This window comes from Salvia splendens, chromosome 5 (assembly GCF_004379255.2).
Source record: "Salvia splendens isolate huo1 chromosome 5, SspV2, whole genome shotgun sequence".
Classification (NCBI taxonomy): domain Eukaryota; kingdom Viridiplantae; phylum Streptophyta; class Magnoliopsida; order Lamiales; family Lamiaceae; genus Salvia; species Salvia splendens.
The window spans coordinates 17,309,309-17,324,701 of NC_056036.1; the positions used below are offsets into that span (position 1 = coordinate 17,309,309).

Sequence of the window (15,393 nt, forward strand, 5' to 3'; positions counted from 1 at the left end):
TAAGAATCCTACAACTGAGAAAAGAATACCTAAAAAAATTTAGGATTCAGAATCCTGAAAAGTTGTACTAACTTTCCTTGTTCTAGGGAATCTAATTACTTTCTCAGTTTGATTAAAAACCGAAACAAACACATGAATTTAAAATTTAAGGAATCGGATTACTTTCCTTGACAGAATGCTCGTAACCAAACATGGCTAGAAACTTTTTCCCTATCTCTCTCTTACTTTTCAAATTATGCATTAAAATTCATGACAAACCAAATGTTCATACTCTTTGAAGATGGAGGGAGTATATGCTTATGATACTCTTTCAACTTCATTTCATTAGGTATACTTACAATAATAGAAAAAATTCAATTTTTGTTCTTGCATGCTAATAGAATTCCATTTTAATGAAGGACTTTAGTTTTATTCCGACTCAGGGAGTGACGCATAACCGTTATGCGTCTTTATTAATGAAACGTATTACAGTTATGCGTCTTTAACCAATGACGCACAAATATTATGCGTCTTTGTGTAATGACGCACAAAAGTTTGGCGTCTTTTAATGACGCACAACTCGTATACGTCGTTATTTAATGACGCACAATTCTTATGCGTCTTTGTAGAATGACGCATAACGGTTATGCGTCTTCTAGTTGGGTTGTAAGGAGGCAGAACGCTCACAACAACAGAAGCAGCGGAGCACGCAGCAGCCGTGATTTTCAACCGATTCCGGCCGTTTTCTGACGGATTTCAACCGTTTCCAAACATATTTCGGTAATTGTCCTTCAATTTGGCTACATTCATCCTTTATTGCTTAATTTGTGCATGTTTTCCCTAATTTAGCAAGTTAGGGTTTACGATGAAAGTGGTGAATTTACGATCGATTTTTGGTGTTTTGTTGCCTATTTGTGTCTTTCACATGTATATAATTCAGTGGGTAGAAGTAAGTGATTCAATTTTTGTAATTGTGCCCCTTTTTGTTAAGATAAAATTTGAATCTTTATTATGTTTTCAAATTGGAATATAGCTTGCTGTTTTTCAATTGAAGTTGCAATTTAAGTTGGATTGTTGAGTTTTTATGATAAAAATTGAATCTTGGTTATGTTTTACAATATTTTTCAAAAAGAATTTGGGTGAATGTTTTGAAGCAGATGACATCTTCAATAGTGTGTTGGTTCATATCTATTCTCATCGCATCACATATCATTGCTACCAATTCAGAATATGAAACACATGAATTTAATATGATGGAGCTCCTCGCAAGAGGTGGTTCATAACCAATACCTATATGTGGTAGTTGAACGACTCTACCACCCCAATACAAACTCACAAATACTTGCATGATTTCTGCATAAAAAACATTGTCGAAAAAAACAACAATTAGGGACATTTTTCCCACAAGCCATAATTTAATACATTGGGTAAAACTAACAAATGAAAGCAAAATAAACATGAATAATGATGAATGTAGCTAAATTGAAGAACAATTACCGGAACTTATGGAGAAAATGTTGGAAATAGATCGAAATCGTCGGACATCACACGAAATCGCCTTCACCCGAGAGAGGAATTGAAAGTGTTTTCTGCTTCTGTGCGCTGCTTCTGCCTTCTGTTAAAACCCGACGGACGAAAAGACGCATAAGGGTTATGCGTCATTCCGTATAGACGCATAAGGGTTATGCGTCTTTAAAAACGCATAATGATTGTGCGTCATTACGTAAAGACGCATGATGGTTATGCGTTTTATTAATAAAGACGCATGATGGTTATGCGTCACTCTCTAAATTGGAATAAAACTAAACTCCTTCATTAAAATGGAATTCTATTAATGGCTTAGAACAAAAATAGAAAGAGCTCTACAATTACACCATTTACTTACTGTTGCAGTAGGGTAGAACATAACACGAGATTTCCATGAAATGGCAGTACATTTAGAATAAAGGACTATTTTTGTTAAGAAGAAGATTCCCATAAGCTCAAAATTTATTTATAAAATTCATGCTCCATCTATCTCTTAAAAATAGGTTTCTTTTGTCATTTTAGTCCATTTTACAAAATAACCAAGTATATTCTATACTATTAATAAAGTGGATCTTATGCAATTTATTTATCAATATGAGGATGAGCCTTTTAATTTAGTAATAATGGAAAGAAGAAGGTCCCATTAATATTTTTTAAATTATTTTTTGTTTTTATAAAATTTTATTATTCTCTAGAGTTTATATTTATATAAAAATGTGAAAGAAAGAAAAATATCTTTGGCGGGAAGCTTGAATATGGTTGGCGGGAAGCTTGTTCCCAGCCATTTTGTCTCTACTGATACGAGACTCAAATTTACATACTATCATCGATAAGTTCAACAATATTGCAAAATTCAGTCTACATTTGCAACTACAGTGATCAAAGCATTCCAACCGGTCACCGGGAAACTCGTTTTTTTCCGGCGACATGTCAAGGGACAGAGGCAGCGCCGCTGAAGCTCTCCTGCCGTGCGAAGAAGTCGCTCTCCGCGGCCACATCAAGTCCGTCTCCATCGGCAAAAAAACCCTCACCGACGACCACATAGTAAGCTCACTCCGCTTGTTATTCCCGGACACCTACTCCTGCCTCGATCGCAACCTCCTAACCGAACGCGTCGCCAAAATCACCCAGATCCAGTCTAGGAGAGAAGACTCCATTGCCGAAGAGCCTGCTCCGTCCTCAACGAAACGGCAAAAAATAAATGAGGTAACCGGCAGTTCATCGGAAAATGGCGATTGCAATAGTAATCCGAAATTGATTGGGGATTTAGGGCGGCGTGATGAATTAGGCGATGGCAGGAGAGAGATGGACAGGAGTGAGAGTGAGAAACGTATTCGGCCAATGTTTAGGGATTTCTCAGGAATTAGTAGTGTGATTCAAGAATTGGAGCGGGAAGTGGTTTGGCCACTGCATCAGTTGAAGCTGCTACGCCACCTCGGAGTCGAGCCTACGTCCCGAATTCTGCTGCACGGGCCGCGGAAGTGTGGGAAGACGACATTGGCCCGAGCCGTTGCCAATGAGGCCAGACTGCCATTGTTCGAAGTCTCTGTTGCTCAATTGTTGCATGGAGATTTAGGTATTAATACATTTTTCATGTAACTTTTGTGTGAAATTGGGCATATATGTATATATTATGATCATGTGAATTTATACTAACATGATCACACATTTGAAATTGTGTGCAACCTTTAGACTGCCTTGCTAATGAGATTATGAGAAAATAAGTTTTGCCGAGGAACTTAGTTTTGGGAATGCTTATAAGTTGTTGCAGCTTATTTTTATAGTTTAGAAACTGTTTTAAGGAGCTCATAAGCTCAACCAAACACCCTCATAGGTTAACTTCTAAGTTTTTCATTTCTACATAAACCTTTTTGTCACCGAGCTTTCTTACTTGGTCTAAACTCTAAATATGTGTACAGTCCATCTTTCTAAGGGTTGTGTTTCATAGAATTAATCCTCAAGAATTAACATTTTGTTCCCTTCCCCCCTGACTTTTCTGAATCGTGTTCAGGTGCAGTAGAAGAAATGATCGGAAGTTTGTTCTACGCAGCATACATGAGGGCACCATCTGTTGTGTTCATTGATGAAATCGATGCAATGACTTCAGCAAAGATAAGTTCACTGAAGAAAGTAGAGTATCGTATAGTGTATCAGTTGATGGCTTTCATGGACGGGCGATACAGACCTACCGGACCTGTAAATCATGATGTTAGTTCTGAAAGTTGTAATAGTGCACCTGGCTATGTGCTGGTGATTGGAGCAACCAATAAGCCTGGTGCTCTTGACACTTCCTTAAGGCGTCTGTTTGATTGCGAATTTGCTTTAGGTGTCCCAGATGAATATGAACGGTGTGACATTCTGACAGATCTAACGAGTAATCTTAAGGTTGAAGTTGGTTTTGATCCCAGGAAATTAGCAAGGTCCACTATGGGTTATGTAGCAGGAGATTTGGTTGCTCTAGCAAAAAGGGCTGGTATAGTTGCTGTAGATTGGATCATTAACAAGAGAACATTAGAGTATTATAAAAACTCGAGGCCCAAGGCTCAATTTGAAGAATGTTACAAACTGCCATTTTACGATGCAGAATTGGAGAACCTCAGCATAACCATGGAACACTTTGTGGTAATCCTATTCTTGCACTCTCTTCAGAATTGAAATTTACTGATAGCTCAGGCTATAAACTAAAGTTTACCATATTTAAAGTAAAAATAACTCCAAATTGATTATTTTTTCTACCTCTGTTGTTTAGAGTTCTCCATCATTTCCAAATTGTTGCTCTCTATATGCTCTTGTAATTTTTTGGGTTGTGTTGTCACCTGTGATTTTTCCATTCAACTGATGGCAGGAAGCCGGTAAGATGGTTCAGCCATCTGCTATTTTGAAAGAATTTTTCACCCCACTATATGCAAAGTGGGATGATGTTGGGGGCCTTCAAGCATTGAAATTGGAGTTTGAACGCCGTGTAGTTAAACTGTTAAAGTATGGTCATGTTTATGAGGTAGTTTCCTTTCTTATTTGTTGTGCTGAAATATAGTTGAAGGCCAAGCATTGGTATTATCATCATCATATAGTTTTTTCAATCTTATGAAGTTTCTTAAGCTTTCAAAGGTAGTATTGTTTCCTAATTTATTTATCTTCTCATTAGGCAACTTATCTCAAGTTTTCACACGTATTTATATATCAAGCCTCCATGTGTCATGCTTTATCTTCTATCAAACTTTATTGCATTAATTTTGTTATTTTTACGTTATGTTCTTTTTTCCTCATTTGGTGTTTTTACAACTAGATTTTTGTGAGAGTGATTTTAATAAAGCCCACTGCTCAATCTGTGCGATCAAGAATTTTGAGGTTTTCATCTTTGTTTTATACATAGGCTTACTTCTCTTATCAAACTTTATCGGTATTGCCAAACTCATCTGAGTTTACCTTGTATTCAAACTTTAGTCGGTTGAGCAATCACTGAGAATAAAAGCTCGGTGTCAGAAGATTTTCTTATTATCCTTTTTTCTTGCTTGACTCTTGGATATTCACATTTTATCACCTTTTCCACTCTTCTTCACATGCTCTGTAGTATGGATAGTTTTCCCTGGGAATGCCTCTTTCCCCCCACTTCATCTTTTCCCATATTTTCTTATCCCTTCATTCTTATGCTATATTTACAACCAAAGGGATCATACCCTAATAAGTTTTATCTTTTTCATAGGATCTAAAGACGTATGCCCTTAGCTCCTTTTTCCTTTGCGGTCCTTCTGGCTGTGGAAAGACATTGCTTGTCAAGGCTGTGGCTAAAGAAGCAGGAGCAAGTTTCATGCATATCAGGGTTCTCTCTTTAGTCACATTTCATCTTATTTTGTTGGCAACAATCATTGGTTTCTTATTTTGTTACTTGTATTTACCATGAAGGCCCGGGATCTGATGAAATTCGGCGATCAGTGCGAGATGGTGGTGCACAACATATTCAGTTATGCAAGCACTCACGTCCCATGTGTACTTTTCTTCGATGAGGTACTTCTCTTTACATTTTTTTTGTCTCACCATGAGGTACTTCCCGTAACTGAAGAATAAATTAACCTTTATTGAATGTCCTTTTGTACAGTTGGACGTAGTGGCCTCATGTGACGATGTGCCACAATGGCCGGACTTTAGACAGGTCTGTGAATGGCATTTCTCCAATACTGCCTTTGCTATTAATATATCTGTCACTCAACATATGCACATATTTAGCTAAAAAGAGGATGATGATTTTTCATACTGCAGCTAATATCAGAGCTGAGTGATACAGAAATAATGATGGAAAGTGTTCTTGTGTTTGGTGCAACAAACAGGTACGTGATGCTTCATGGTTCATCAATTTTCTTTTCGTACAGTATCAATAATGGTTCTCGATTTACTCTCGCTTCTTGTGCCTTTGTATTGACATCTTTTATCTTGCTGGCCATATTGCAGGCCTGAAATCGTGAATCATTCTGAATTCATTGAAACACAGTTTGATAGGATCCTGTATGTTCCTCTCCCTACTCCAGAAGAGCGAGGTGCAATATTGAAAGCTCTTGCTCGATACAAGCCAATAGATGCCGATGTGGACCTGATGGCCCTAGGAAACAACGTGGCTTGCCAAAATTTTAGTGGCCGTGATCTATTTGCTTTGGTATGTCCCAACTCCTTATGAATGAAGAAAGCTATTGGTTTATGTGTTTTACCATTGTGGCTCATAGTTTATGATATATTTACCTATTTAGCCTAAAATCCAATGTGATTTTTGGTAACAATTTCCATGCACAGACGAGGTAAGTAGAAAATTCTGATAAGCTTTAAATTTTTATAATCGATAGATGACAGAAGCTTCTAAGTTCGCCATTGATCGACCAGCATTGTCTGTTGGGAGTTGCATGACAATCAAAGATGCAGATTTCAAGAGCGCGTTGGCGAAAGTCTCCCCTTCTCTCTCAGCCGCGGTGCTGCTACTGTTTTGCTACCGTGTTTTTCCCTTTACTGAGTTGTTTATTTGCCTCATGGTCTTGATTTTGTGTGTGCAGGAAGTCAAGAACTGGGAGGTCCAGTCCAAGAAGATTGATGTTCATAGCAGTTCTGTGATGGACTGGTAGCAAATCAAAGCAGTCTTTTAGGTAATATGTTAACTTATTTTTGTGCTTGTTAATATGTATGTGTGTGAATGCTGTTAGTTTTCATCGCATCTTTAGGAGCATTTTAGTTAATGTTACAAAAAATTTGCGTGAGACTGCCAAAATAGCGATATGAACTGGATTCAATCTCGTATCAGTTGGCGCGATTGAGATTTTGTTAGTGCTGGAATTTGGTAAAAGTGGTATATATAGAACTTTCATTCCAAAATTCATTACATTGACAACCCACAACCATTGAGATAAAGAGCATGCACACAGTTAAACACATAGGGAACCACACAAGCTAAGCTAGACCACTATTTATTTCACTCTCTTATGGAAAACACATACTCCTTCCGTCCCATAATAGATGACACACTTGAGAATTGACACGGGATTTTAGGTGATGTTTTGTGTGTTAGGTGGAGAGAGAAAATAATATATCTATATTAATGTGAGAGGGAACTTTATCCAAAAAAGAAAATATGACATCTTTTGTGGGACAAACTAAAAAGGAAAGGAAAGTGTGACATCTATTATGGGATGAAGGGAGTATAACATTTCTAACACTACTGCCTTCTGACTCGATTCCTTGTTGGTGCTCTTCTTGCACGCCTTCTTCTCATGTCTCTAGCAATAAACATGTCTTGAACAACCTCTTATATTTTCCCAAAGTATTTCTCTCTGAAGCTTCGACGGAATAAAAGTAGCCACACAATGATTCCTACTCCAACTGCAGTACACACATATTCCCACTGTATCTCCTTCTTCTCTTCCCCATTTTCATCATATCACGGTGGTGGTACATTAGTATCACTGCAGCTTATGTCGAGAGGTAAACTGCATAACCCTGAATTTCCTTCAAATGAATCAGCCGAGAATGTTGAGTTTGTCGCCCTTTTGGGATCACTCCAACAAGCTTATTATAGGAGAGGTTCAATTTTGAAAGGAAGGTGAGCCCTCCAAGCTCCTCCGGGATTGAGCCTACAGAGAGGTCGAGTGATTCGAGATTCTTCAATTTACCAAATGATTTTGGGATGCTTCCATTAAGGGCATTGTGGGAGAAGTTAAGATGATGAAGTGAGGTAAGATCACCAATTAACTTTCCGTAGAAACTTTTGGAAGATAGATTCATGGCACTAAAGTCTTCCCAAATGGTTCGAAACTCCAACGTTTGACCTTTCACGATTATTGTCATGCCAACATCGTAGAAGCCATGGTCGTCTTCCAAATTTCCATCATTCGATAGCACCATAGCTTGTCTGTCCAGCTAGAAAAGTTACTGATTCCAAACTCCCACTAAAATGATATATCAAGAATTCTGAGAGATGGCCAACTAGTAGGACATCTTAAATCACCATGGAACCTATTGGAGTGCAAAACAAGAGCAACCAAACATGGGAAAGTGTCGTTAATCATGTTGTTCCCAAACATTCATGTGCCACAAAGACTTGCAACTTTCGAGGGACTTTGGGATCTTCCCTTGTTGAGATCCGAATATTGTAGCCCACAATCCATAGGATAAATATCTCGAATGTTGCTGCTGATGTTGTTATAACTCACATCGATCTTCTTAATGTTCATAAGTAGGCAAGTGGGTATGCTGCCACTTGATTTATTTACAGACAAGCTAAGATAATCGAGTTTTCTGGCATTGCATTTTCCCAATCTTCAACATATTACAAAAATTCAAATTTGATACAAATTCTCGTTTTTGCATAGCACCCCTTACAAATAAAACTCCGTAAATATTAACCATTCCCAATTACAAAATAAAATCACATGTATATTCACCATTCCAATTCACATTATTAGCATGCTGAATTTTACATTGGTAATCAACAGATGAACCATTTCACATTGAAGCCACCAAAACAGAGCTTCCAGCCTCAAACTAACTATTACAATAAGGCAATTTACCATGCACAATGTGACATCCCTAACTGAAAAACATGCATTATTTTGCATATTAGCGTACTATATTATCATTTTTACTATAGATATATTAAGTGTGTGTCATAGAGGATATATTTAGTGTTACGATCAATCAGTATAGTCAAATAAATATATAGTTTCAGGAGAATTTTATTTAATAGATAAATGAATATTTTATATAATTATAAATTATGTTTGTATATATTAAATATATAATATATATGTGGGTGTGTATGCATGTGTTGTAACGTGTGCATGTGTAAATGGGATTATATAGTACTATTCATGTACGTAATTTACATATATACATATTTATAAATTTAGTTTTTGGATAGACTAAGGTATATACATTAAACAAATAAACATACGTACATGGCATAGCAAATGAGCATTTTTATATATTAGTTTGCAACTCAAGTGTTTACAAAATTACACGTTTTTAGTTTTTCACTTATACGTGTTTTCCGTATGAAAATATAATAATAAGTGAGTCACCTAGTTTTGCAGCTGACATGTATTAGGACTATAGAGAATATATCTTTTTTTTTAATGAGAATGAGAAAAGGGGGTTTTGAGGTAAAGAACTTTGCAGTGCGAGCCATATTGAGACAAAGGAAAAACAAAAGGATAGAGGATCAGATTATGTATTTTTCATTGATTGACAATTCAACAGTAACTACATATATATGCTAACGAGGAGAAGCTACTAGAATCCCAATTTGTATCTAAATTACTAAATGATCCTCTAAGACAATATTCTGATATAAAGATGCTTCCCCTTATTCTTTTAGAGCATCCACAATAGCGCCTAGCGCACCGCCTAGCCGAGCGCCGGCGCTAGGCGGTGCGCTAGGCGATCCGCTAGGCGCTATTGCAGCGTCCGGATCGCCTAGCGCACCGCCTAGCGCGAATTTTTAAATTTTTTTTTTGTTTCCGAAACACTATATATACGCGACTTGCCCGTCATTTTCATTCGCACCACTTGTATTAACGAGTACTCTCTCTATCTTAATTTCTGTACAAGATCAACACCTAGAAATGAGTAACGCCGGTGGTAGTGGTGGGGATGCTGAGGAGTACGAGCGTATAATGAACGAAGCGCTAGAGGCCTATACGAACCGTGAGATTGATCAATGGATGCAGAGGGCCTTGCAGCCGGCGGTACCTCGACCTCGACCAGTGGTACACCGCCGAGCGGTGATTGATCGTGATCACGTAGCTGCACATCAGCGCCTATACGAAGACTACTTCGCACAGGAGCCGCGGTTCAACGCCAACCTTTTCAGGCGCCGTTTTAGGATGCGCAGGTCCCTGTTTATGCGTATTGTTAACGGATTGGAGCAACAATATCTGTATTTCCCGTCTTTGTGAAGACGATCCGATGTCCAGGAGATGAGAAGAAGGCCTACTTTGCGGCACGGCAGGAGTCGGCGCGCAAGGACGTGGAACGCGCATTTGGTGTGCTCTAGGCTCGATGGGCGGCAGTTAAGGGGCCAACGCGTTTGTGTCACGTCGACTGCATTGCTGATATAATGTACGCCTGTATAATCATGCACAACATGATTGTCGAAGATGAAGGTGGACAACTGACTGATTGGGCCAACGACGATAATGAAGCTGGTCCAAGCCACGGCGTAGCCGCCCCTAACGTACGGAGTGGGGTACCCCACGATGAAGACAACCGCCTCCAAGCACATGCCGACATGCGCCAAACGGAGGCTCATATTCGACTCCAAAAGGATTTAATTGAAGAGTTATGGGCGCGGAGGACTGCACGACGTTAGTTTTTTTTTTAATTATGTAATTTTTTTAATTAATGTACTTTTTAAATTTTATTAATATTAGTGAATTTTCTCGTTTTTGTGGCGTAAATTTAATTCCGTATATTGTGTGATTGTTAATTATGTCATTTTATATAATTGTTATTAGTGATGTGGCTATTGATGTGGCTGGGCTATTTATGATGTGGCTAGGCTATGGCTGGGCTATTTATGATGTGGCAGGAGGATTTTTAGTGCTGATGATGTGGCAGTGGCTAGGCTATGGCTGAGCTATTGCTCGGCTATTCCTATTGTGGATGGCCTTACGAGCTCATTTATTTGAATCACATGCCTAGTCCCTGCATTCTCACAGCTGGTGGTACTTTTACGATCTGGGAGATCTTTAAATACTTTTTCTGATTTAGAAGTCGCATGAGTGTACGGTAAAATGTCATGATCTTCATCAATGTTCTTGATCACCAAGTTAACATGAGGAAGGTGCGGCATACATATATACTAAAAAAATAAAAGAGAAACGAGAGTTAGGAGAAAAACAAAAGAATAGTAGAAATAATATTTAGGATTTAGAAGTAACAACTATATATAATCTGAGAGTGGTAAACGAAGAGAAGGGATCAAGCTTTTGAGTTGTTTATTTATTGTGCTCAGTTGTGTATAAATCATACTTTTAATTTTATATATTTTATGTGATTGATTGCTATGTGTTAAATTGGAGTGAATTTAAATTATATAATATGAGACTGAAATGGTTGTTTGTTTGATATTGATGGTGTAATATGATGTGGATATGTGTTTGTGCAATGGATATGTTTATCTATAGTATTGGAGTTAATTGATGGAATATATGGATATGTTTGACGTATGGCATTGAAATTATTCGAATCATGAGACTAAAGAAGATATGTGACGGTCTTGTTCTGGATTTGATATACATGACAAGACCTACGGGTCATATACAATGATAATGGACCTACGGGTCAAAGAAAATATGCAAAGAGGGACCTTCGTGGAAATGTCAAATCAAAGAGGGGCCTTCGTGGAAATGTCAAATCAAATAGGGGCATTCGTGGAAAGGTCAAAATGTAAAGAGGGGCCTTCGTTGAAAGGTCAAATCAAAGAGGAACCTTCGTGGAAAGGTCAAATAATTAAAAGGGACCTTCGGGTCGTATACAATGGAAATCCCGGGCAGATACCAGCCTTGATTAGTCATCGAATAATAAACTGAACAGAGTGGCATTTGCATAGGTGTATGGAATCATTTTTATTTTGTTGATTATTGTTATATATATTTGTTAAAGAATATGTTTGATTTTCGGGCTATAAAATTAAAGGCAAGGTTTATATGTACTGAGTTGTGGCTCATATAAACCACTAATATTTTTCAGGAATAAGATATAAGTGATGTTTTTTTATTGATGTGGGTCATAGGAACTCCACATGTTACCAGGTTCGGCGGCTGATGCATTTCAGCAACCTTCTCCTCCTCATCATTTTTGCATGTAGATAAATGTGTAGTATATAGAATGGTGAGAGGGTCCCACTACTGTTCAGAATGTTTTGAAGTATGTACTTGATAAATGTTGGTTTTGAACTTATATAATATGTGGGTTTCATTTACTTGATGTGTGGATTATTTATTTTAAAACTTTGAATTTATTTATTATAAGTAGTTACGTCAGATAGGGTTGGGTGTGACACACAAACTTACGTACATGCACATTAAGAGGGAGAGGTAAATGGATAGGTAAAGTCATATAACTATTATATTTATCTTTTTTTAAAAAAAATCATTCTCCAAAGAGAGGTATTTGAGAAGGAAAGAGGTAAAATCTTATAACTGCCATATTTTTCTTCTTTTCATAAAAAAACCATTCTCCAAGAGGAAGTTATTTGAGAAGGTTTCACTTTATGTTTTTTAATGCATTTTGTACTATTATTTTAATTTTTTAAAAATAATTTACCTTTCTATATAACTTTTTCCTTTATAATGTACTCCCTCCGTCCCTGAAAATTTGTCACCTATTTCCTTTTTCGTCTGTCCCTAAAAATTTGTCACCTTTCACTTTTACCATTTTTGGTAATGGACCCTACATTCCACTAACTCATTCACACTCACATTTTATTATAAAACTAATATATAAAAGTAGGACCCACATGCCACCAACTTTTTCAACCCACTTTCTATTATATTTCTTAAAACCCGTGCCGGGTCAAATGGTGACGAATTTTGGGGGATGGAGGGAGTATAATTTTTTGAATGTGTTATATTTCACTTTTTTGAGAAGGTAAATAAATGATATATCTCTTTCATTTATCTTTCTTTTTGAAGATGTTCTAAACGCTCGTATAAGCACAGTTAGCGTGACCTCGCAATTATAACATACAGACATAGAAATTTCTCTAACCAAAATCCAAATTAGGAAGACAAATAAACACATGGAATATCCCTATTTAGAAGCTATAGTTACACATGCATGATTTTCACGCATTTCCAATGTGTTCATCGACACCCTCAAAATGAATGGGAGAAGGCAGTCCTGTACGAGCAACTATAGCTAACAAACACAAGAAATAAATTTATAGAAATCACAAAACTCTATCTGTGCATAGAGATGCCCACGGTTCGTAAACCGGCAGTTCCGGTTCGGAATCGCCGGTTCCGGTTTTTAGAAAGGCGGAACCGGAACCGAACCGTGAGGCTATTTCATGGTTCTGGTTCGAAAACCAGCGGTTCCGGTTCCGGTTCCGAACCGCCGGTTTTCGGACGGTTTTCACGGTTCCGATTCAAAAACCGGCGGTTTTCGCGGTTCGTTTTTTTTTTGCTATGTAATTTGAAATTTGGACTTATACAATAAATTGGAACAAGACAATGGATAATTTAAATTGAAATAAGACGAATAAGGTGAAAATCATATCAATTTTATTGAATTTGAGTTGTAACGGACAACGATACGTTACAATTTACAATACATATACAACATACAACAATGTAATATAATTTACAAGTGTCGTCGGAACATAAATAAAAAAAACATGAAATGGGGGGGAAAAGGAAAAAATTGAAAAGAGCTTGAGCTCAACTTAAACTTTCAAAGTTAAACTTTTCAAATTTAAGTTGAGTTGCCTACGTATCCACAATTTTATTGAGGAATCAAAGCTCGCGTAGTTCTCTTACCTTGCTTACCTTTTTGGTCGGCCGTGCTCGCCATTCACCGCCCACCCGTCATTGATATTGTTGAGCGCCCTCGCTTCCGACCTCGTCATCGCCATCTGTGGAAAAGTCTTCACCATCACTCTCTACACGGAAGTCGAAATCCAGTTCTTGTGCTCTCATGTCCGCCTTTGCCCAATCATCAAGTAACATAGTGGCTTCCATGTTTTTGGCGGAGAGATTGCTCCTTTTGTCGTCTAGGACACAACCGCCGACACTAAAAGCTTGCTCAACGGCGACGGTGGAAGCGGGAACGTCGAAAATCTCCTTAGCCATTATCGAGAGTATCGGAAACTCTTTGTCATGTGTTCCCCACCAATTAAGGACGTCAATTTGTTGAGTAGGAGGACCTGCATATTGAAAAATAGAGCGCGATTCCAAATATATATCTAACTCACTAGTAGCTCTAGTCCTATTGGTTGTAGCACCGTATAGATCTTGCAATTGTGATACTACGTCTGGAACAATCATGACATTGCTATAGTTCCCTCCACCAAAATCAAATGTAGAAGGACTAGGAGGAGCACGTACCTGGTGAGTGGTGTTATACCGCATTTCATATTCCGCGTAGAGAGCACGAAGTGCACTAACTAACCTTATTTTGATTTCATCAACATTCGGAAGACTCAGTTCGAAGCATTCTCCTCTTGTCAAGCCCATTTCGCGAAGTTGAGAAAAATCCAAATCGTGCAAACAACCATAGTACATGTCTAAAATTTTATGAGCACCATGCAACTTTCACTTTGGATCCAAGCATTTTGCAATCAAAAACACATTTGGAATACACGCTAAATATTTTAACCATTTTTCAACCATATAAAACAAAATAGGCTTCAACTTTATGAATTGAGTATTTTTCACACATGTCTTAAAACCAATTGCCACTTACATGCAATGCTCCAAAACGCGCACATAAGTAGGATAATAAACACCGGATAACTCAAAAGTGGCATTTTTGAAAGCTTGGAATAATCGAAACAAATCCATGTTGTGAGCCCAACAAGAGGGTATCAAAAGCAAATCAGAAGGAACATGCGGACAAGTTCTAAAAAATCACATAAATATTCAATGTGGTTCAAGGTCGACTCCAACATATCGTACGTCGAGTTCCAACGAGTTGAAACATCCAAACAAAAATTGGTGTACCAGCACTGCTTGCTATGACAATATTTCTTCCAAGCTCTACCAATAGGAGCTTTGTTATAAATCAACTTAACAACAGTTCTAATAGGATCAACATACTTTTGCCACAAATCGATCGCATCTTGAACACACAAATTCAAAATATGGGCAATACATCGCACATGAAAATATTTGCCATCAATAACAGGAGAACATGCACTGATGAGTTCATCTATACTAGCAGTGTTAGAGCTTGCATTATCAAAACCAACGGAAAAAATTTTATTGATCAATTGAAATTCATTCAAAACTTGAATGATCAATTGAGCAATTGCTTGTGCAGTGTGTGGTGCGGGAAATTCCCGAAATGCAATCAAACGTTTGTTTAAAGTCCAACTGTGATCAACGAAATGCACAATGATGCCCATATATGAATTTTTGCAAAAACAATAAGTCCACACATCAGAGCAAATCAAAACTTTATGACCCAAGTTAACAATAAACGTACCTAATTGCACCTTATTTTCCATGCATTGTCTAACAACAGCTCGAGTCATAGAAGTTCGACTCAATTTTCTTGCAGCGGCATTATAAACTTGTCGCATACTCGACTCAAACGCATCGTTATCAAAAGCATTGAACTGAAAATGTTTCATCATGGCAAATCTAGACATCACATTAAGAGCATTTTTGTGATCATATTTTAAAAGAGTAT

At 37.6% G+C, this 15,393-nt stretch overlaps 1 protein-coding gene across 1 annotated transcript; it reads left to right on the forward strand.

The window, feature by feature from the left end:
* The first annotated feature begins 2,313 nt into the window (after positions 1 to 2,313).
* On the forward strand, positions 2,314 to 6,837 carry LOC121802153 (cell division control protein 48 homolog C-like). Its single transcript, XM_042201737.1, has 10 exons — positions 2,314 to 3,082; positions 3,518 to 4,128; positions 4,352 to 4,504; positions 5,210 to 5,326; positions 5,410 to 5,511; positions 5,603 to 5,656; positions 5,764 to 5,831; positions 5,953 to 6,154; positions 6,339 to 6,461; positions 6,543 to 6,837. The coding sequence occupies exons 1-10, from the start codon at positions 2,434 to 2,436 to the stop codon at positions 6,609 to 6,611; spliced, it is 2,148 nt and encodes a 715-aa protein (XP_042057671.1). The 5' UTR covers positions 2,314 to 2,433; the 3' UTR covers positions 6,612 to 6,837.
* Positions 6,838 to 15,393: the final 8,556 nt, after the last annotated feature.